We start from the raw sequence: 24,842 nt of genomic DNA on the forward strand, positions 1-24,842 counted from the left end.
AAAACTGAAAATATCGATTTACCAAGAATCTGTACGCTGCTCAATCCGATGTTATTTTTAAATTACAATAAAGAGCAATAAAGTATCTGTTTGGCCTCAGAAGAACAACACATGACAGAAGCTACTTCAAAGATCGCGGGATTTTAACACTTCTTTACATATTTTAGAAACTGTTTGCTTAAAGGATTCTACATATTATCATGCATTCATCGTTTCCAGCGCGTAGCGTTTAGTTACCGAAAAATATTGATTTTAATGGTTTTAAATATGAACAATTCATACTGTCCGGAACGTATGGTATCAGACACTTCTTTGTAAAATCAGGTTTTTCAGAGACTACGCTACGTGCCGGAAACGATGAGTGCATGATAATATGTAGAACCCTTAATTCGTAAACACCTACATGTCGTTCCAGCAAGATCTAATCATGACTACTCCACCAGAAATTCTACCTGTGATGTCTATTTACCGATCCCGTCCACTGAGTTAGAAAATAAATCTATATTATATTCTACAAAAAACTATACTATACAATCATCTCCCTTTACAATCTGAATCTGCAACATCTCTCCCCAAGTTCCGTAAAATTACAAAAGCCTATCTATCTGAAACACCATATCAGTTAGTAGAAATTTGGGTGTCATATGCAGCAGCTTAAACTTATTAAAATTATTAGTTCCTAAGGTTGATCATGCAATTTGCAATTATTTATTTAAATTTTGCAATATATTGTTTTTGTTATATTTCATTACATATTTATTATTTTTATTGACGATTTATGTAATTTTGGATAAATTGTATTTATTGATTTTTTTCTTACTCTTTGTAAGCTTTGTCTATAAGATTGTATGACAATGACAATAAAGCATTTATTTACTTATATTCTATTCTAAAAAATGTTTCAAACAAGATATATAGCTGAGATAATTTTAAGCAAAAAATGTTTATTTGTTTATTAGCACTTTTTGTGTAGAATGAACCGTTCTCTCAAAAACAACGATTGAAACGACCGGCAATTTTGAATGTCAGTTATGCGCAAAAATTCGATATATTTTGATCAGAGTGTCTTATCGACAAAAATTAAAATGCGTTTTAAAGGTGAAGAGTGCAGCTTTTGTAAGCACTTTTTGTATTTTCGCGCAAATAAAGTCAGTTTCTATAAAGCTGTTAAATAAATAATCGTTGCGCGATTTTTGCCATTTTTTATGATTCTCATGAGATCAATAAAATCTCTCACTTCTATTGACTGGTCACTATAGAATTTCCATTGTTAAAGCCTAATCTTTAAAACATATAACATGAAATTTCGATTTTTATGTTTTGGTAACAAATAATATAAGGCATTTGAAATATTCCTAAAAACGCTGAATTTTAAACATTACAAACGATCTAAAACGGTTAAAACTGTTTTTTCTTAATTGCGCAAGTACGATTTTCGAATCTACACAATTTCAGCAACAAATTCCACTCAACGTCGTGTTCGTTGAAGTATTCCCCGTGACTTGAGATCATTTGTAATGTGAAAGTTGAAATTCAGAGCTTTTAGGCATATTTCAAATGCCTCATATTTCTTACCAAAACTCAAAAATCAAAACTTCATGTTATTGATTTTAAAGATTAGGTTTAAACAATGGAAATTCCACAGCGGCAAAATTTTGTTTTTGTCGATACGGGATACTTTCATAAAAAAATATCAAATTTTACTGTTGAGTTGATACAAATTTTATTTAAAAAATTGATATGCGTTTGTAACTGGCATTCAAAATCGCCAGTCGCTTCAAGAGTTATTTCTGAGAAAACGGTACATTATACACAAAAAGTGGTAATATATATTTTTGTTTAGAATTATCTCAGCTACACTTCTTGTTTGAAAAATTTTTTTCTACGGAGTACAGATTCTTGGTAAATCGATATTTTGCGCCACCTTCCCCCTTCGAAGGGTGAATGTAGGGGGAATCCCGAGGATATTAGTGTTTTTGTGGGGTCCCATAATTGACATTCTCGTTTCATCTTGCTCTTATGATTTTTAGAGATCAAATCGCTGACGACTGGACTAACAGGATATTCAAGAAGTAACTTTTTCATTATAATATGAAAAATTGACAACAGATGTCTTGATTTTTGTCAACAGAAAGAATTTTCAAATTAATACAAACTCAAGAAACATTTTTTTTTCTATTTAAGTGATTTCCTACACCTATTTATAAAAACTATGATCTGAAACAGCCTGGGTAGAATGTTGAGATGATAATCAGTTGTAAAACCACAATGTCCTGCGTATGGTATGATGACATATTTAATGATATGTTATCTTATAATATATCATTAATAAAACAAGAATTTAAAAGTTAGAATATAAGATAAAAGATAAACTATAATAATTAGATTATTTTTATTACTTAATTGCCTACTTAAATTTCTATATCGATAATCATACATGTAGTCCATTCTTTCACGGTTTTTGCTCTAAATTTTAAAGAACCGCTTGGATTGACATGAAATTTGGCATACGTATAGCTTACATGTCAAAGAAAAAAAAGTGATATTGTGCCGATGTGTGCTTTTGCCCCGGGGGTGACTTTCACCCCCTCTTGGGGGTGAAAAGATATATGTCCAAAATAAGTCCGGAAATGGGTAAACTGACCAATTTTAAGTAACTTTTGTTCTATAGAGCTTTTTCGACAAATCAACACTTTTCGAGTTATTTGCGAGTGAATATGTTCATTTTTCAACAAAATAACCACATTTTTAGACGGTTTTTCGCAAATAACTCAAAAAGTAAGTATTTTGTCGAAAAAAACGTTCTTAGCAAAAATATAGCTTTTAAAAAAGTAAAAAAAATGGTGTACGCGTTAGGCCTCTGGATCTCGTAGAACCAGAGTTACAGCCAATGAAAAATAGATTCATGTTCACCAAATTTCAAATAGAATATTTCGACGTGAAATATCCAAAAAATTAAGCACTTTTTGGGGAAAACCCATTATAACTTTTTAAAGTGTTTAAAAAAGCTTTATTTCTGTTTTTACAAAAAGTTTTTAGCATTAAATTTAAGCAAGTTACGCTCAAAATAAAGTTGGTCCTTTTGTTTTTGCAAAAAAAAAATCGGAAAGACCACCCCCTAATTAGCAACTTAAATGAAATTAATCGTTACCGCTCCACAAATTATTTTACTTATGTTGTGTTTATATGATCTGTAAGTTTCATCGATTCAAAGTGCTTATTTTTGAAAAAATTTGGTTTCAAAGTAAAATTTTTAAAAATTTAAATTTTGAAAAATATGCTTTTTTTCAAAATAACTTAAAAATTGTTAGATATACCAAAAATCTCAAAAAACAAAAAAAAGTCAGATTTGCTTTTATGAATATCATGTATTTTTTTGTTTTTCTGTTAGACAAAAATTGATTAAGATTTGGTGTTTCTAAATTTGCATACACTCGTGATCAGTGACTAGTTCAACCCCTTTTAACTACAGCCCTTTCAATAATAAGGACTTTGAACCGATGAAACTTACAGATCATATAAACAATATATACACGAGTCAAGAAACTTGTGAAGTCGTAACGATTAAGTTCATTTAAGATACGAATTAGGGGGTGATTTTCTCGATTTTTTTACCAAAACCAAAAGGGACTAACTTTATTTTGAGCGTAACTTGTTTACTTTTGATGCTAGAAATTTTTTTTATAAAACAAAAATGAAGCTTTTTTTAAACACTTTAAATAAGTTTTAATGAGTTTTCCCCGAAATGTGCTTCATTTTTGGTTATTTCACGTTATAGTATTCCATTTGGAATTTGACGAATATGAACCTATTTTTCATTAGCTACAACTCTGCTTCTACTAGGTGTAGAGACGTGATATATACACCATTTTTTTTAAATTTTTACAGGCTATATTTTTGCTAAGAATATTTTTTCGACAAAATACTTACTATTTGAGTTATTTTCGAAAAACCTCCTAAAAGCATGGTTGTTTTGTTGAAAAAATGAACATATTCACTGCCAAATAACTCGAAAAGTATTGACAGTGAAAAAACTCTACAGAACAAAAGTTACTTAAAATTAGCCAGATTATACATTTCCTGACTTTCTTTGGACGAATATTTTTTGGTGAAAACCACCCCCAGGGCAAAAGCACATATCGGCACAATATCACTTTTTTTCTTTGACTTGTTAGCTATGTGTATGCCAAATTTCATGTCAATCCAAGCGGTTCTTTAAAATCTAGAGATTTTGCAATATTTTACCGTTAAAGAACGGACTAATGTTTAGAATTATTTTGTCCTAAAAGAGTAAATAGGTATTTTTCTATTCTCATACTATAACATATCAATTATGATTTCACTACTTGTATCATAATGAACTTCATTATGATACAGATTTTTAACCAATAGAATCGCGATATGGCATTCGCGATGAAGGTGGCTCACGCGCAGTGACCAATGGCGAGTCAAATACATACATTACATTACGCTTTGACAGTTCTCAACATGTAAACAAACTGACAAACTACTTAATTTGTCTGCGTTACAAAGTTAATATTCTTATATATATTTTTTGCTGTGAATGATCATAGAAAAAATCGTGTATACAATTTGCATTTAATTATCATTATGAAGCTCGTACTCTATACGAAACGAGCCGCTAGGCGGCTCGTTTCGTATCCCTCATACTCGCTTCATAATGACTATCTTTAAATGCTCGTTGCATAATATACTATTTTATGGTTATGATTTTGCGTCGATATAATAAAAATTCAATTTTAAATGAGAATTATTGAAAATTAAATGCATTATTTTTATTCGCAGTTTATTATAAAGGTTCATTTATCTAATATCTTCCGAGGAAAACACCATAAAAATTAGTTAAATTCTAGTCCCTATTTTTAATAATTTTACTTTAAAATTACTTTAAGTTTATTTGACGTTTCGATTTTCTCTTCGGAAATCGTTTTCAAAATACAAAACATTAATAAATTAAACAAATTTTGTTTTTGTTGCTTGGTAAAAAATTTTTTTCTATTAATTTTATCTAATTCATTCATAGATATTGAACATTCAGACATATGTATAGGGTTGAGAAAAAGTCTGGCAACACGGTAATTTCTTGGAAACCGCTAGAACGATTTTTATAGATTTTGGTGGGTTAGGCCGATGCCACATTATGCGTTTTGACCGGATGCGTTTCCGACGCATCCGGTGAAAACGCATAGTGTGACAGGTCGGTCCGGTTGCGTTAGAAGCGGATGCGTTTTGAGTCATCGGTACGCGCTTACTACCTGCACCAGACTAAACGCATAGTGTGACAGGTCGGTCCGGTTGCGTTGGAAACGGGTGCGTTTTCACCGCATCCGTTCAAAACGCATAATGTGGCATCGGCCTAAGGGTCTTCTAATGCGGCCGATATTATAGTGGTAATTACATTGTTGTCAAGTCTTCCGTTTTTCTGGAAATCTAATGAACTTTCTTATTTCAAATGGAATGGTATATTTTTTATGTTTTGAAGTACTTGAGAAATACTGATTATTTTTCATGTTATATTCCCTATACCTAAATGCCATAATTTCGGAGTTATTGCTACATTTATTAATAGCCCAATAAATGACCGTTTTGGAGTGTAATTTCCAGGGACAACTCAAAATTGCATGAAAATTTGGATTTACGTTCTACTTACCCTCCACTTCAAAGTTGAATTTGTGCCGTTGGTTGCTTTTACTTGGGGGGTGACATTTACCCATTTTCGGGGGGTGAAAAACGCGTGTTTAAAATGAGGCCGGAAATGGATAAATTGACTTGTTTTAAGAACCTTTTGTTCTATAAAGTTTTTTACATAAGTCAATATTTTTCGAGTTATTCGCGATTTAAAACGTTGATTTTTCGACAAAAAAAAATACGTTTTCAGACCGTTTTTCCCAAATAACTGAAAAAGTAAATATTTTATCGAAAAAAATATTTTTAGCAAAAGTGTAGCCTATAAAAAAAACGAAAAAAATGATGTACCAGTAAAGTCTACAAATTGAGTAGAAGCAAAGTTGTAGCTCATGAAAAATACGTTCTTATTCGTCTAATTCCAAATCGAATAATTCAACGCGAAATCACCGAAGAAAGAAGCGTTTTTCGGGAAAACCTTATTAACATTTTTAAAGTATCGAAAAAAACGTTATTATTTGTTTTTTTACAAAAGTTTACAGCATCAAAAATAAACGAGTTACACTGAAAAAAAGTTGGCCCCTTTTTTTTTGGTAAAAAAAATCGTGAAAACCTCCCTATATTTAGCACCCTAAATGAAATTAATCGTTTGGCTTTACCATCCATTTTAACTGTATGTGTATTGTTTATATGATCTGTAAGTTTGATTGGTTTGAAGTGCTTATTTTTAAAAAATTTCATTTTTTCAAAATAACTTATATTAGTTCAAGTATTAGTGATAAGAAAAATCTTAAAGAGTAAAAAAATGTAGGTTTTGCTATTATAAATATGCTAGTTTATTTTGTTTCTCCGTAAGACAAAAATTGGTTAATATATTTAAATTTGGTTAATTAAATTTGCATACACTCATGATTAGTGACCCATTCAAGCTTTCTCAATTATAACCCTTTCAAAAATAAACACTTTAAACCGGTGAGACTGACAGATCACATAAAAAATAGAGAGGTAAGTAAACTGTTTGTAAAGCGGTAGCGATTAATTTCATTTGGGGAGCTAAACACGGCGAGATTTTCATGATTTTTTACAAAAAAAAAGAGGGCCAACTTTATTTTGAGCGTAACTCGCTTATTTTTAATGCTAAAACTTTTGTTAACAATTAAAACAAAGCTTTTTTTTAACAAACACTTCAAAAAAGTTTAAATGGGTTTTTCCCGAAAAGTGCTTAATTTTTCGGTGATTTCACCTTGAAATATTCGATTTGGAATTAGACGAATAATAACGTATTTTTCATGAGCTACAACTTTGTTTTTATTTGATTGATAGACTTTACTGATACACCATTTTTTTGGGTTTTTTATAAGCTACACTTTTGATAAGGATATTTTTTTCGATAAAATATTAACTTTTTGAGTTATTTGCGAAAAACCGTCTGAAAACGTAGTTTTTTTTTGTCGAAAAATCAACATTTTCAATGGCAAATAACTCGAAAAGTACTGACTTACGTAAAAAACTCTATAGAACAAAAGTTGCTTAAAATCAGTTAATTTATGCATTTCCGGTCTTATCTTGAACGTGTTTTTTCACCCCGAGAAGGGGTGACTGTCACCCCCCAAGTAAAAGCAACCAACGGCACGATTTCAACTTTGAAGTGGAGGGTAAGTAGAACCTAAATCCAAATTTTCATGCAATTCGGAGTTGCCCCTGAAAATTACACGGTATCGCCGAATTTCCCGTTCATTTACTGGACTATAAAAAAAAATTAAACAAATTATAAAAATCAATTTTTTTCGGCTCGGGTAGATATTATTTTAGGTTCTTTGGATCATTGGGAACAAAAACGTATTTTGTAATTTTCCTCTAAAGTTAATCGTTTCCGAGTTATAAACAATTTAAAACTGAAAAAAAATCGAAAAATGACGATTTTCTAGGTTCAAAAACACAAGTAAAAAATATTATTTTTGGAATTACGAAGAACCTAAATTCAAGCTCAACCCTTCTTCTATCAGCTCCCTGTAAGAATTTTTGGCACGTTTTATTCTAAAAAATTGTTTTTTTAATTATTAACCGCTTAAGGTGATACAGTAGCGATCAACAGGTAGCCAAAACGCGTTCCAAGATTGCGGCTATAATTTTGAATGTTTTTTCGAGATATTTGGCACACGTATTCATAATATAATAAAGAATGTCGGTACACATCCCAATTTGAAAAATATATTAATATGTGGAAATTACTCTGTAATTAAATACAACATTAAAAAAACGAGCCTGTACCGCCATTAAGAAGAACAAAAAAATAGACTTTCTTCAAATAAACTTTTTTATCCGATGCCTAGATTTTGTGTCATTTTGGAACTACTAACGAAATAAAAAATTTTAGTAGTTCCAAAATGACACAAAATCTAGGCATCGGATAAAAAAGTTTATTTGAAGAAAGTGCTCGTTTTTTTTAATATTGTATTTAATTATAGAGTAATTTCCACATATTAATATATTTTTCAAATTGGGCTCTGTACCGCCATTCTTTATTATATTACGAATACGTGTGCCAAATACCTCGAAAAATATTCAAAATTACAGCCGCAATCTTGGAACGCATTTTGGCTACCTGTTGATCGCTACTGTTTTCTCTTAACGCACACATTTATTTGCAAAAATACGTCAAAAAATTACCTATTTATTATATTACAGTAAAATAAACTACGAACAAGACTATTGTCACTAGATATAATCTAAAGTAAAAAAACGCATATTTTCTTAGAAAAATATAAAATAACAAATACCCTCATGCGCTCACCCGAGTTAACTCGGTCGTAACTTTTTACATACAAAATACTACAAGTAAGAGAAGAAAATCGCAATTATTCCAGTATAATAATGTCAAATATTGCTAACAGTGTGATACACTCTAAAACAAGGGGTTACACACAAAGGTGCGTCACGGTCAGGGCAGAACGTGACGTCAGCAAAATAGAATTCTACTCATCGTGATCCCACCCCAGTCGGCAGTCGATCGAAGAAAGTTTAAAATTAGAAACGAGAAAACAAGTGGGCACGGGTGCCCATATAAAAATTTTTAGGGGGGGCAGACGTGAAGATGTTGCAGATTACATTTCGTATACTTTGGATAACCATATATAGTTTAAAGCACCCGAAAAGCTAGGGAGGAGGGCCACGGCCCCCCCCTGTCCATAGGTATGAGCGCCCATGCAAGTGGGGATACCGTTATTTAGCGCTAAGAGTTAAAACGCGTAGGCGCCTTATATATCGTACAAATATTTTAAACACGAGCTAACTCGGTTAAGCGAAAATAGAAACGTAGTTTAAAACCGAGTTAACTCGGGTAAGCACGTTAAGCGGTTAAAGAAGCGCATATGAGAGAACGGGCGATCGGGCTCAACTCTGCATTAACAACTAAAAAACAATATTTTAAAATGAAATAAGACCAACAATTTCTTATCGGTAACTGATAAAATAAGGTTTGAAATTGAATTTAAGCACTTCGAGTTCCAAAAATAATATTTTTTACTTGTGTTTTTGAACCTAAAAAATCGTCATTGTTCGATTTTTTTTTAGTTTTAAATTGTTTATAACTCTGAAACGATTAACTTGTGAGGAAAATTACAAAAGACCTTTTTTGTTCCCAATGATCCAAAGAACCTAAAATAATTTCTACCGAGCCGTAAAAAATTGATTTTTATGATTTGTTTAAATTTTTTTTTTTAAATGTATTAATAACTTCGAAATTATAGCATTTAGTTAGGTATAGGGAATACATGAAAAATAATCAGTACTTCTTAAGGACTTCAAAACGCAAAAAATATAGGTACAGGGTGTTCCATTTGAAATAAGAAAGTTCATTAGATTTCCAGAAAAACGGAAGACTTGACAACAATGTAATTACCACTATAATATCGGCCGCATTAGAAGACCCTTACCCACCAAAATCTATAAAAATCGTTCTAGCGGTTTCCGAGAAATTACTGTGTTGCCAGACTTTTTCGCAACCCTGTATAATATACATTTTAAAGTAGATGAATTTAAAAAATAATATGTATTGTCAGTATTTTTGAGTTGCATTCCTAGGACAACTTTCTTGGAAGATAGTTCATTAGATTGCATGAAATCAACATTAACTGAAGAATACTCATCAAAAAATTCATCGCATGTGATTTGTCTTTAAAACTACACGCAATAATGACAGTAAAAATTCTCCTGTTAGTGATTTCATAGTGAATCATGGGGAAAAAAGGAAAAATCAGTAAAAAACCTCATGATACCTACTATCCCGACACGGTAAACCCATCTGGATTCGTGGTAGAACTAAAGTAAAAGACGTTTCAACATACATAAGTAGCAAAACTTAAATACAAATTTGCTGGACATGGACATACCCGACAGAAGGATGCCTGATGAAAAAAAAATAATTATATGTTAGAACGTTGGACTCATAAATAGGGATGGCAAAAACAAATTATACATCGATATATCCTATTATATGATACATCGAATGAAGATATCGATATACGATATATATGGGAAAAAATATATCGATATGCAATATATTGATATATTCTTGTGTAATTAACTAACATAAAAATAATTGCTGTGAAGCTATTTTCTTGTGGCATCTTATGCAACTTACCATTTTTGTTTTGAATAAGCCACAATTTAAGTTTGAAACTAAATTTATTTGACGTTTCGATTTCCACTTCTGAAATCGTTATCAAAATACAGAACATTAATAAATTAAACAAATTTTGTTTTTGTTGCTTAATAAAATAAATCTCCAATAATATAATTTTATCTGACTCATTCATATTGACAATTCAGACATATTATATCTACATTTTAAAGTAAATTTATTTATTAGATCTACTTTAAAATGTATAGATAATAATATGAATTGCTTTTGAGTGGAGCCATTATTAGTTCACGTTTTGTTAACTACAACACAATATTCACACTGTTCCCAAATACCTAATGAAGATAGAAAATTAAACCCTATACTCTAATTAGCAATTAGCAATTAGCTAATTAGCAAAATATAAGGAAAAGTTATTTACCAGCAATTTTATTGCTGGAATCGAATCTTATGATTGTATATATTAATAATATAGGTATGCAAAGTCCGCAGATAGTGTGCTACTTTTTTTATAAACAAAATGGGGCTCGAAAATCGTGTTTTTTTTCAATTTTTGCTCTATAACTCCAAAGACTTTAACTTTACACCAAAAACACCCAAATAAAAATTCACCGTAATTAAATTCTGCATAGAGACGTGTTTTTCCCGATTTACTTCGACGAAAATTTTCCCCGGAAAATGTCGAGTTTTCCAACAAAATCTTTAATTTTCAACTAAGATTTTAGATAAGTAATTGTTTATCAATAATTAAATAACTTGGTAGTATAAAAGCTCTTTTTGTATAGATTATAATTCCAGAAGCCAATGGAAATTGAATGAACAGTTTAGCAACAATTGAATTGTTAATTAAAAATTTATGGTCGCTATAATATCTACAATAATTAAAATACATAAGAATAACTATTAGGTCTGGATCCCGCGTATGAAAAAAAAGTTTATTAATAGCAAGCTGAAAATTTGTTAATAGCTTAAGGGTGTCTAGTCGGATAAACTGATGTATGGGAACACTGGAATAGGGGCAGTTGTAACAGTGGCGTAACAAACTCCGTCGGGGCCCCCCGCAGAATTTGAAATGGGGCCCCTTTTAATCCGGGAGCAGTCGCGCCGTTAGAAAAAATCCAACTTTTTATCATTTTCCGTGATAAATTAATGAACAATTGTGCAACATAACTTTCCACTTGTAAGTGCCTCGAAGAAGATTGTAGTAATGCTTAGGATTTTTTTTTAATTTTTTTAATTTCATTTTTATTTTTTTTTTGGTGGAATTTATGGCTTTGGTGGGAACCAATTAGTTTTAAAATTGTTAGAAATAGATATTTTTAACATAACAAGCAAACAAAAATATTATAAAATTGAAATTTGTTTTAAATTCGTATTGTTAGATTTTGTTCTACGCGCGACTGCTTACGTGACAGAAGTGAGCGCGACTGCTCCCGCGTTAAACAATTACTAAATACGACTTATTTAACAAAAACTTTTTTGTGTTAGCGTTATCATTCACTGTTCATAACAACTTACATTTCTCATCTTTATCGGTATACAGACCCATTCCAAAAAAGTGTGTTTGCGTAGCTTGGAACCCATGGGAAACTTTTTTATTACATATCTATATTACGAAAAAAAGTTATTCTTCATAAAATGCTCTGCATGGTATAAAACCTAAGTTGCAATAATCAGATATTAAATTTTATTGATTTTATACGAGGTATATCAAAAAATATTAATTTCGCTCATTAGTAACTATACCACATTTATATTTTACAATATTGAAAAATTTTATTATAAAAAGTTGTTCGCAAAAACTATGTTTAAATATGCAATTATATCATTCCAGTTGAAATATTGTGAACTATAAAGGTACTTAATTCTTAGAGAGAAGTTTGAATTCGACGATTTGACGATTGAATCTTCGTTTTGAGATAATGCAGAGCTTTTTATAAAGAATCTAATAAGAATTTTATAAAGAATTTTTTCGTAAAATTAAAAAATTAATAATAAAATAGTTATTATAATTATTGTAATAAAATGATGTTGGTTATTGGTAATTTGAGAAATATTTGGAAAAATTAATTTTTTATTTACAAGGATGTAATTACATATTAAAATTAAAATCGTATTTGTTAAATATAAAAGTACTTTATCTTTGAGTTAAATTCCTATTTTTTGACTTACCTCGTATAAAATTGATAAGCTTTGATATCTGATGGTTTATCTGGCTTATTTTGTATCTCAGGTATAAGACCATTCAGAGCATTTCATGAAGAATAACTTTTTTCGTAAAATTGATAATAAAAATGTTTTCCATATTATGGTTCGAAGCCAAGCAGACATACTGTATAAGTGCTCAAAAAAATTTATTTTGAATTTTCAAATTGTAATGTTTGACAGGACCGTAACTACCATTGGGGCAATCGGGGCAGTGCCTCGGGGCCCCGGCGAAGGGGGCCCGCGATTGTAATCGCGGTATACTGCCGCCTATAGGCAATATAACGCGATTAAAAACCTACATTATAGCCGAAGAATGTAAGTAACATTATATGCAGTATATTTTTTATAAACAGAAAAGATGTTATATTGATGGTAAATATTTAGCTTAAAATAATGTGATTTCAAATTTTTTTTTGTGTTGGTCAACTAAAATAGCAATATGTAGGTAGGTACAGGAAACTTCAGTCATGGAGTACATTAAAATGCGTTTTCAAGTGGTTAAATATAAATTTTTCCGGACTCCTGCTCGGTGATTAACCCCAGACCTCCCGGTAGGGGGCCTCCAGATCACGTTTGCCCCGGGGCCCCCAACATCGTACTTATGACCCTGATTTAATGACATGTTCGAATTCAGCATAATCAAAAAGCAAACAGAAACATTTTTGAACAAAGTAAAATGATGAATTCGCCGATATCTTTTAAAATTATTTAATATAAAACAGTTTTATTGTTTAAAGAATTAATAAACAATTAGAGGCATCTGTGAGTATAACTTTTCATTTTAAGATAAGATAATAAACTAACAAAAAATGTTTTAGAAAAATATAAGCTTGTTTGATTTTTTTCGAAACCTAAACAATGCAAGCTTTTCTACATTGACTCCCCTAAAGCGTAAGTGTTATAATTTCCTTATCTTACCATTTATCTGTTAAGAGATTGTCCAGTGATTACCTACACAAGAAAAGTCGTCAATAATTGTTAAATAAATGCGTACCAAACTGATGCAACTATAACCGTAAAACAACACAAACATAAATAACATTCAATGCAAACACCCATATGAAATTACTGGCGATAATATTGTATCGAAATACTAAAAGTAGGTTAAGAACAGAGAGAAAGAAAACCCATTTTTAGATTTAAAAATATTGTTCTTAAATTCGTCAAATTGCAATTCTAATATCTTTCAATAGTCACGTACAAAGCATTATACAGAGAGAGTCTGTAATTTGGAATAAATTCAATATCTCAAACACTAATTGTTTTTTTGAAAATTGCTCAGATCCGTCGATTAGTATTTCAAATTGTCCTTTTTGACATACAATAATAATGTATACAGGGTGTCCCAATTTAGAGATATGACGTAATCGTTGATTTTCTTAAATGGCAATACTGTCATTTTGATAGTTATTTTGATAGGGTGTGTAAAGTTATACATAACTACACAATATCAAATTTTTATTCTCTACCATTTACAATTTACAAGATAATAAAAAATAACAAAGTTATGTCTGTAATTTGGAATAAATTCAATAATTCAAATATTAATTGTTTTTTTGAAAAGTGCTCAGACCCGTCGATTAGTATTTCAAATTGTCATCTTTAACATATAATAATAATGTACATAGGGTGTTCCAATTTAGAGATTTAACGTCATTGTTGATTTTCTTAAATGGCAACACTGTCATTTTGATAGCTATTTTGATAGGGTGTGTAAAGTTATACATAAATGCAAATTTTCAAATTGTTATTCCCTACCATATACAAGATAATAAAAAATAACAAAGTAATAAAAAACAAGTAATCAAATAAAAATTGAATTTAATTATTTCAATTAAGCAAATGTTCATAATGTTGCCCTCAATTATTGTCAAATGGTCAATGGGCAATATTATGAGCATTTGCTTAATTGAAATAATTAAATTTCATTATTATTTGATTACTTATTTTTCATAACTGTTATTTTTTATTATCTTATAAATGGCAGGGAATAAAAATTTGAAATTTTGCAGTTATGTATAACTTTACACACCCTGTCAAAATAGCTATGAAAATGATAGTATTGCTATTTAAAAAAAAAATCAACGATGCCGTCATATCTCTAAATTGGGATACATTATAATTTTATATCAAAAATGACAATTTGAAATACTAATCGACGAGTCTGAGCATTTTTCAAAAAAACAATTAGTATTTGAATTATTTAATTTATTCCAAATTACAGACATAACTTTGTTATTTTTTATTATCTTGTAAATGGTAGAGAATAAAAATTTGATATTTTGCAGTGATGTATGGCCAGGGTAATAAGACAAAAATATACCCTGTTCGTGACACTCGAGCAGCCAGGGTACTGACGCGTTTCTTCGACAAGTAATACCTATAGGAACAAATTGTAACTATTTCCTGTGTAGGATCTGGCGGCCATTTTTATTTATAAACAATTAACTGTCAAAAAATGGCATTTTTCACTTTTTTTCAAATCAATGGAAAACAGTGAAACTTATGATTTTTTTAGTACAAGTATTTTTGAGATTATGGAAAAAGCTTTAAAATGACATATTACAAAGTTTGATATACTCATTTATTGTTAATATAATTGCGAAAAAAGGTCGGAATTGCAAAAAAAATTATTTTCGCAATAACTTCTGTAAAAATTAGTGTACAGGTTTGAAATTTTTGTCAAATGAGGGTTCTTTGGTGCTTAATATATGATAAAAATTTCAAAGCGATTCATTCAATTGTTCAAATTTTATTCGAATTGTTTATCTCAGTGAGCATTTTTTTTGCACTAACATAAGTCAGAAAAAAATGACGTTAGAACCATTCCACAGGTGTCAAATGGAAGAGCATGAACTATATTTTCAACTTGGTTTAAAAAAAGCGAATAAAAAATGCATTTATTAGTAATAAATAATTGTGCAAAAGTATCGTAAATCTTTCCTTATAAATTTTTGAATAACTTTTTCCAAAAAAATTAACTTTTTTACCCTGTTTTAAGTGCACAACTACCAAGTAATGTTATTTATATCATAATTGACAAAAAATTTTAATAAATATACATAATTTCTTATATAACAAAATAAAAAGTTTATAAGGAGAGATTTACGATACTTTTGCATAATTATTTATTACTAATAAATGCATTTTTTTATTCGCTTTTTTTAAACAAAGTTGAAAACATAGCTCATGCTCTTTCATTTGACACATGTGGAATGGTTCTAACGTCATTTTTTCTGACTTATGTTATTGTAAAAAAAAATGATCTCTGGGAAAAACAATTTGAATAAAATTTAAACAATTGAATGAATCGCTTTGAAATTTCTATCACATATTAAGCACCAAAGAACCCTTATATGACCAAAATTTCAAATCTGTACACTAATGTTTACAATAGATATTGCGAAATCATTTTTTTTTGCAATTCCGACCTTTTTTCACAATTATATTAACAATAAATGAATATATCAAACTTTGTAATACGTCATTTTAAAGCTTTTTCCATAATCTCAAAGATATTTGTACTAAAAAACCATAAGTTTCACTGTTTTCCATTGATTTGAAAAAAAAGGGAAAAATGCCATTTTTTGACACTTAATTGTTTATAAATAAAAATGGCCGCCATATCCTACGCAGGAAATAGTTACAATTTGCTCTTAGAGGTATTACCTGTCGAAAAAACGCTTCAGTACCCTGGCTGCTCGAGTGTCATGGAAAAAACCTTATAACCCTGGACTAAACTTTACACACCCTATCAAGATATCTATCAAAATGACAGTGTTGCCATTTAAGAAAATCAACGATGACGTCATATCTCTAAATTGGGACACCCTGTATACATTATTATTATATGTCAAAAAGGACAATTTCAAATACTAATCGACGGGTCTGAGCAATTTCCAAAAAAACAATTAGTATTTGAGATATTGAATTTATTCCAAATTACAGACTCTCTCTGTATAGTTTATTGTCGCTGCCATAAAATTTCGGTAGGCCGGAAGGGATTAAGTTTCTAGATATTATGAGATGATTCACTTGGCAAATACGTCTAGTTAGAAATTTTTACGATTTTAAATTTAAACAGACAACGTAAAAATTATATAACAATAACAGATTTTTACATAATATCAGATGACAAGATGGGGCCCTTAAGCGATTGGGGCCCCCCGCAAGCTTCACGCTGCGGGGCTCTCTGTTACGCCCCTGAGTTTTAACTGTGGAACAGGTTAAAAATTACAGAGATTAATCTATCATGCAAAAATCAGACTGCTATTTATCACCTGTCATAATTCCTGTCATATGACATATTCTACATGTTCCACTCATTAAAACGCCCATTTGGTGATAAATAGCAGTCTGATTTTTGCATGAGAGTTTAATCTCTGTTCGGAGAGTTTAAGTCTATTCTGTCGGACAAAATAAATGTGCCGTTTTCGTGGGCTGACCGTTCCAAATTTTTAACCTGTTCCACAATTAAAACTGCCCCTGTTCCAGTGTTCCCATATATCAAAGTTTATCCGACTAGACACCCTTAAGCTATTAACAAATTTTCAGCTTGCTATTAATCAACTTTTTTTTCATACGCGGGATCCAGACCTTATATGATTTTTGTATAAAAAGACACTGTACCTATCGAATGTTTTACAGAATTGAAATTGGACAATTTAGGTGGCCTCAGGAATATTTTAAAATTATAAACAATTTTTTGGCTTATAAACATAAAAATAGAATATCTCGGGAAAAATTTAAATTAAATTAAATCATAAAAACGGTATTGAAAGAGAAGCGGCAGGACGCTTCTTTTAAAAGAAAAAACGTTTAATTGTGATGAGTGATTCCTGAGATACAACCGGTTAAAGTTGACCAGCATTTACGGCAACGACATAAACAATAGGATCATAATTTTCGAACCATCACCTTTTTATTTTTATCCTCTTTCTTCACACCAATTTTCATATCTTTAAAATAATCACAACATATATTATTATAATAAAAACTATCGATATTACGAGTGAAAATTGCCAAAAATCGCAAAATTCCAATAAAAAATCAGGATGGAGAAAATGTAATCTCAAAGTTCAAAATCGGTATACGTTAAAAAAATGCATTTTCTCGGCTTCCCATGGAGTAATTTTCTTCATTCTTTTTTTGTTCCCAAGTAACTCGAGTAGAGCCATTTAACTAACGCATTATTAAATGTCAAACTTGCTTTTGTTTTGTTATAATAGATTAATTTATTTATACGAAAAGAAAACTATTTTTCCAGTTGTAGACTTTTTTTAGATAAACTTACTAGAAGTGCACCTTTTAACGTTAAAAACACAACTATTCTCATTTGAAAGCTGTATAATTATTTAAACAATCTTTATTTAAACAAATAAAAAATTTTGTTATAATAAATAAATTAATTTATTATAACAAAACAAAAGCAACTTTGATATTTAATAATGCGTTAGTTAGACGGTTCTACTCGAGTTACTTGGGAACAAAATTGCTCCATGGGAAACCGAGAAAATGCTTTTTTTTTAACGTATACCGATTTTGAACTTTGAGATTACATTTTCTCCAACCTAATTTTTGATTGGAATTTTGCTATTTCTGGCAATTTTCACTCGTAATATCGATAGTTTTTATTATAATAATATATGTTATCATTATTTTAAAGATATGAAAATTGGTGTGAAGAAAGAGGATAAAAATAAAAATGTGATGGTTTAAAAATTATGATCCCATTGTTTCTATCTTTGTCGTAAATTCTGGTCAACTTTGACCGGTTGTATCTCAGGAACCACTCGTAATAATTAAACGTTTTTTCTTTTGAAAGAAGTGTCCTGCCGCTTTTTTTCCAATACCGTTTTCATGATTTAATTTAATTTAATATTTCCCGAGATATTCTATTTGTTTATAAGCCAAAAAATCTTTAATAATTTTAAAATATTCCCGAGGCCGCTTAAATAGTCCAATTTCAATTCTTGTAAAGTACATTAGATAGGTAGAGTGTCTTTTTATACAAAAATCATAGTTATTTTTATGTATCATAATTATTGTAGTTATTATAACGACCGTAAATTTTTAATTAACAATTGAATTGTTGCTAAACTGTTTATTCAATTTCCATCGGCTTCTGGAATTATAATCTATATACGAAAAGAGCTTTTATGCTACCAAGTTATTTAATTATTAGTAAACAATTACTTATCTAAAATTTTAGTTGAAAATTAAAAAAGATTTTGTTGGAAAAACCGGCATTTTCCAGGGAAAATTTTCGTCGAAGTAAATCAGAAAAAACACGTCTCTATGCAGAATTTAATTACGGTGAATTTTTATTTGGGTGTTTTTGGTGTAAAGTTAAAATCTTTAAAGTTATACAGCAAAAATTAAAAAAAAACACGATTTTCGGGCGCCATTTTGTTTAAAAAAAGTAGCACACTATCTGCGGACTTTGCATACCTATATTATTAATATACAATCATAAAATTCGATTCCAGCAATAAAATTGCTGGTAAATAACTTTTCCCAAAAATGGCCTGTTCTCCGATAATCTGCCCAGCCTACTGTTGGACCAACGCTCGATGGTCGATTTCTTAAGAGGATGGAAAATTTTACCCCTCAAAATTTTCCATCCTCTAAGCTCGATTTAAATAAAAACATCAAACACCAGTAACCTTGGGTTTTAGTAAATACAAGACAATTATTATAAAATTTCTCAGAATGGTGAAGAATTGAAGAAAAGAATGAAGGATAGATACTACCTGAGAAATATTAAAATTTAAATAATTTTATGATGGTTGAGACAGCTTGCCATATTGTACTAAATTTTTAAAAGATTATATTGCATTACCTGAAATTTCGTAAAACGTTTTAGGATACCTATAAATGGCATTTCAAAAATGTAAGCATATAATAATTTATATTTTAAGATTTTAGTACAATTTTATATCGTGCCAATAAATATGGTACATTAATCCTGTGTGGGCGATACATTGAATTTCAAATATCGATATATGTTTCGATATATCGAAAGTTGAATATCGATATAAAAATATCAATAAAATTTTAAAATACATCGATATATTTAATATATCGATACATCGTTGCCATCCCTACAGTCATCCCAAACGTCAAAGACCCCACCCACTCTTCTATGGTCAAAGACGACCAAGGTTCATAGATAGGAGGTCCAATCTATTAACCTTGAAAGACAACCACAACTTAGGTGATCAGATGACATAAAACAACCGAGATGGATGCAAATGGCGCAAGATAGAGAACTCTGGAAAAATTAGGGGGAGGGTTATGTTGTCCTTCGCATTAGATAGAACCACAATTTCGAAACAAAATAATGTGTTTAACTCGTTCGATGCCCATACCGAAAAACAAACCTCAACTGAGGTGCCCGTGCCCAAGATCGTAACGGTTTATTTGCTCATAACACACGAATATCCATTAGCCCAGTCGGGATACCATTTGACCTTGCATTAGGAGCTGCCCCAAATTTTATTTTTCTAATCTTTAGGGGGGGTCAATAGTGGTATAAATTTAAAATCTCGACTGAATTTGACCGTTGCGTTAGCCGCCATCTTGATTTTAAACGAGAACGGTTTTTGCTCAATATCTCCGCCATTTTCAACTTTTCGACAAAAAATAAACAAACTGAAATTGTTGAAAATGCGATTTTCTATAATTTCGTTTATTATAATTTTTTTCGTGCGGTCCATATTTTCCGAATTTTGGGGAAAAACAGTGACAGTTGAAGCATAATTATTGATTTATTGAATTATCTCGTTTATTATTACTTTTACAACAAATTTTAACCTCCACAAAAATGAAGAGAATTAAATTTTGTGCAATTTTGATCTCCTTCATTTTTTTGATAAAATCAATATTTAAGGTAGTACGTATGCGGTAAAGGCGCGAGCGTAAGACCCGATTGATTTTAAAGCAATTGTTTTTGTTCAATATCTTCCCCATTTTCAACTTTTCGACAAAAAGTGTAAGGACTGAAATTGTTGCAATTACGATTTACTACAATTTTTCATGGGGGGGGGGGGTGGGAAAATTCCCCCCAACGGTGTCCAAAGTTAAAAAAAAATTGTTGAAATATTCAAATATGTTAGCTGACATGAAACTTAATTATCGACAGACAAATTCAACCAATAAAACCAGCTAGTTAATAAAATTAAGTGAACTTAATGCATATAACGTTCGTTTAATTCTATAGGGGCGTATCTCAAAATGTGCCTAAATCAAACTACGGATGTTATTGTGTTCCATGTAGTGCCACCTATCGTTCAATCTAAAAACCTAGTTTCTATCTAACTCCCACGCATAGATTTGAGTATATGCGTCTCTATCGAAATAAACGATCTTTAACGAAAATTTATTTCTATACAGAGCGTATTAGTGTTGCGTCTACCTTCGAAGTGAGTGGTGGTGTACGATCTGTCGCATTGCAAAGAAGTAGCTGTGTTGATACAAAAGAGCGAGCCAGTACGACGACAGAATTTGAGACTAGACAGCCATATTTCGAAATACAGGTATATAGAAATAAATTTCTTTAATTATTTAATATGTAATGCGTAAAGTGGCAGTATGGAATTAAAACGAAACTCTGTTTCTGTGTATAAATCAAAATATGGCAATATAGAATTAAGGTATAATATCATTCAGAGGTCGCTTTTGGAATTCCGATAGTGTCGTTTTAAATATCTAATACTTTTTATATGCCATTTCTGCCTCATTTTAATATCAATTTGTATAGAATTAAAAAGCTTCAGATTGCTTCGAAGTAAACCATATTGTGTCTGCATAGAATTAAAAAATCGCAATGTGATATGTAAATATTTGCAATCAAAAGAAAAATATAGGTACTGTATTGTTTTTCAGGAAAATGAATCCGACAATGAAACGTAAAAGAATAAACTTAAATAAAGATGGAAGAAGTCGTCGCATATTAGGTCTACTTAAAACAACACAAGTAAGTTTTTGACCGTTTTTTGTAGTGACTTTGATGTTATGTAAGAATTTGTTAGTCATGATATTAATTTTTATTTATTATATTAATTTTTGATTAATTATGTTAACAGCCAACTAGTACCACAGAAAACAGAACTGGCATTCGGCCACCTGACAAGCCTGATACTACAGAAGTAAAACCATTGAAACAGTATGCCAGTATAAATGTAAGTGTGTTTTATAAAACTCGTGTCTGTCAACTTGCTTTTACCTTATCTCCACGTTTTAATTTTTTTACTTATTCTGGGAAACACGCAGTAATGGCGGGTCTATAACTCCCGACAGTAGGTTTCTTGAAAAATTACCACTACTGGAGGTCAGGATCCCAGAGTTTATTTATTATTATTAATATTTTGTTTCAGGACACCAATATGACTGAGAAAATTGACAATTTAGATCAGTTATCGAATGTACCAATAGGAAAGAGTATCGTAGGTGAAAGTGTGAGTATTTTTCTTCGTAATCACGTCTACCCACCTATGCAGCGTTTTGAAACTTATTTTTGTTTGTTTTGTTTCAGGACACCGATATCACTAAGAAAATTGACAATATGGATCAGTCATCGAATGTACCAATAGGAGAGAGTTGCTTTGGTGAAAGTGTGAGTTTTTTTTTGTAATCACGTCTACTTACCCATGCAGCGTTTTGAAACTTAATTTTGTTTGTTTTGTTTCAGGTCACTGATATCCCTGAGAAAATTGCCAATGTAGATCAGTCATCGAATGTACCAATAGGAGAGGGTATCGTTGGTAAAAATGTGAGTATTTTTCTTCGTAATCACGTCTACTCACCCATGCAGCGTTCTGAAACTTAATTTTGTTTGTTTTGTTTCAGGACACCGATATCACTGAGAAAATTGCCAATGTAGATCAGTCATCGAATGTACCAATATTAGAGAGTATCGTTGGTGAAAGTGTGAGTATTTTTCTTCGTAATCATATTGTCTACTCACCCCTGCAGCGTTGTGAAACTTAATTTTGTTTGTTTTGTTTCAGGACACCGATATGACGGAGAATCCTAAAATTTTTACTCAATTGATGAAAGTACCAATAGAACAAAGTAAATGTGTAAGTTTAGAAGTAAACTATTTTTAACCGAAATTTAAGTTTGTCGAAGAATTTTAGTTACAGTAGGAAAAATGAAAGAATACCCATGAACGAACCTATAAGATAGGCTGTATTTTCCTGTCACCGTGTCACAAAGAAAATTGGCCAGCGCAAGTACATGTAATAATTATTGTTACATGTACTTGCTTTGGACAATTTTCTTTGTGACACGGTGACAGGAAAATACAGCGTATTTTATATGTTCGTTCATGGGTATTCTTTCATTTTTCCGACAGTATTTATATAGTTGCCTAATCTTTCTTCTTTTTTTTAGACATTGCTTTGTCGCTCTTCTATTGAGAATGAGAAAAATGATGGTTCATCAGTAACAGGAACAGCAAGAGAGTTAATGATTGAAGTTGATCCTAACAATCCCACAAAAATTTGCATAAAAAAAAAGCCTGATTACAACATGTTGTCTCCCATTAATTCTGACGAAAGTGACGCGGATTTAAGCGATTTTGACCCCACGTATAAAGTTGAAAACGACATCCCTAAACGCAAAAAAAGAAACTTGTTACTGAAAAATCCTAAAAAAATACACAGAGATCCATTGGTAACACAAGAAGTCCCTCATTAAATCTTGCATCTTTTAGTGAAAAATCTTCGACGAGAGATTCATCATCCTCTGAACGAGAAAGTGACGATCAGCAGAAATCAAAGAAACGTCTATGTCAACCCAGTAAATGGAAAAAAAATATGTCTAAAGAAAACAGAAACAAGGGGAAAAACTACATATCGAATTATAACAGACATCTTAAAGAATCGAGAAACATCAAGCCTCCTTGTGGAGATACATGCAGACTAAAATGCTCTGCAAACATTGACCATGCAACGAGATTGAAACTATTTCAAGAGTTTTGGGATCAAGGTGACATAAATTTACAAAGAATATACCTTACTTCATGTACGACAGAAGTGACACCAAAGTACAAGTACAGCAACACAGAAACGCCCAGAAATCCGAATAAAGCTTATCATCTTACAGTGAAAGGTATTAAAGTGAGAGTATGCAAGCAGTTTTTTCTCAACACTTTAGACATTTCTGAAAAAATGATTCGCACTGCTTTAGCGAAGAAGACTTCATCTGGTACAGTCACAAAAGATATGCGTGGACGTCACGAAAATCATCACACCATCAACCCCGTTCTAATAGAAGACATCAAGAGGCACATAAATTCAATCCCACGAGTGGAATCCCATTATTTGAGAGCTTCCACTTCTCGTGAATATATAGATGGGAGCAAAACAGTGGCTGACCTCTATCGAGATTTTAAACAACAACAAGAAACTGATCATAAGGAGGCAGGCACCTATCATACATATTATCACGTGTTCAACAAAGAATTCAATATTTCATTTCATACCCCTAAAAAAGATCAATGAGACCTTTGTGTCGCATATGGTAATGCAGATCAATCAAGTCGAGAAGAAATGGAGGAGAAATATGCCAAACATCATGAAGAGAAACTGGCTTGCAGATTGCAAAAAGAAGCAGACAGACTAGGCATAACCCCAAAAAATAAAGTAGTAGTTTACGACCTGCAAGCAGTGTTCCAGTGTCCCAATGGTGATGTGTCTTCATTCTATTATAAATGTAAGCACAATTCGTACAATTTCACAATGACGGAGCTGTCAAACCCACAACAGAGCAAGTCGGCATACGGCGATGTCCACTGTTTTTTGTGGACTGAGGTCACAGCTAAACGCGGTGCGAATGAAATTGGATCCTGTGTGCTCCAATATTTGAAAAAATGCAGTGATCAAAGTCAGGAACCTTTGGACATAATATTCTTATCTGATAACTGCTGCGGACAACAGAAGAACAAATTTGTCATTACTGCCTACATGTTTGCCGTCCTAAACTACAATATTAGATCAATTACACATAAATTTATGATCACCGGTCACACACAGAACGAAGCCGATAACGTTCATAGTCTCATCGAAAAACAAATAAAGCGTAATTTGAAATCTGGCCCCATCTATACACCGGAGCAGTATGTAATATTGATAAAAAATTCGCGAAAAACTGGAAAACCATTCATGGTACATGAATTATCGTGTGAAAGTTTCTATAATTTAAAAAGTTTACAAGAGGAGTGGGGGAGTAATTTCAGCAAAAACAAAAGTGGCAATGTAGTAAAATGGAACAACATTAAAGTAATTAAGGTCGAAAAAAACAAGCCGTCATCGTTTTTTTACAAAGAATCTCACAACGCAGA

At 31.1% G+C, this 24,842-nt stretch overlaps 2 protein-coding genes across 2 annotated transcripts in view; one reads left to right on the forward strand and one right to left on the reverse strand.

The window, feature by feature from the left end:
- The window catches only part of LOC126880347 (CD63 antigen-like), a 179,902-nt gene that overhangs the window by 20,104 nt on the left and 134,956 nt on the right, over positions 1-24,842 (reverse strand). The gene's annotated exons all lie outside the window — the stretch shown is intronic.
- Positions 20,892-23,218, forward strand: LOC126880346 (uncharacterized). Its single transcript, XM_050644150.1, has 9 exons — positions 20,892-21,033; positions 21,383-21,473; positions 21,583-21,678; positions 21,874-21,954; positions 22,032-22,112; positions 22,188-22,268; positions 22,346-22,426; positions 22,507-22,578; positions 22,892-23,218. The coding sequence occupies exons 2-9, from the start codon at positions 21,387-21,389 to the stop codon at positions 23,195-23,197; spliced, it is 885 nt and encodes a 294-aa protein (XP_050500107.1). The 5' UTR covers positions 20,892-21,033; positions 21,383-21,386; the 3' UTR covers positions 23,198-23,218.

The sequence above is a fragment of the Diabrotica virgifera genome, chromosome 2 (genome assembly GCF_917563875.1).
Source record: "Diabrotica virgifera virgifera chromosome 2, PGI_DIABVI_V3a".
Lineage (NCBI taxonomy): Eukaryota > Metazoa > Arthropoda > Insecta > Coleoptera > Chrysomelidae > Diabrotica > Diabrotica virgifera.

Coding starts and splice junctions, on each gene's coding strand:
- LOC126880346 (XM_050644150.1), top strand. CDS start 21,387: ATGAATCCGACAATGAAACGTAAAAGAATAAACTTAAATAAAGATGGA. Junction 21,679..21,873: donor AACAGTATGCCAGTATAAAT/GTAAGTGTGTTT, acceptor ATTTTGTTTCAG/GACACCAATATGACTGAGAA. Junction 22,427..22,506: donor AGAGTATCGTTGGTGAAAGT/GTGAGTATTTTT, acceptor GTTTTGTTTCAG/GACACCGATATGACGGAGAA.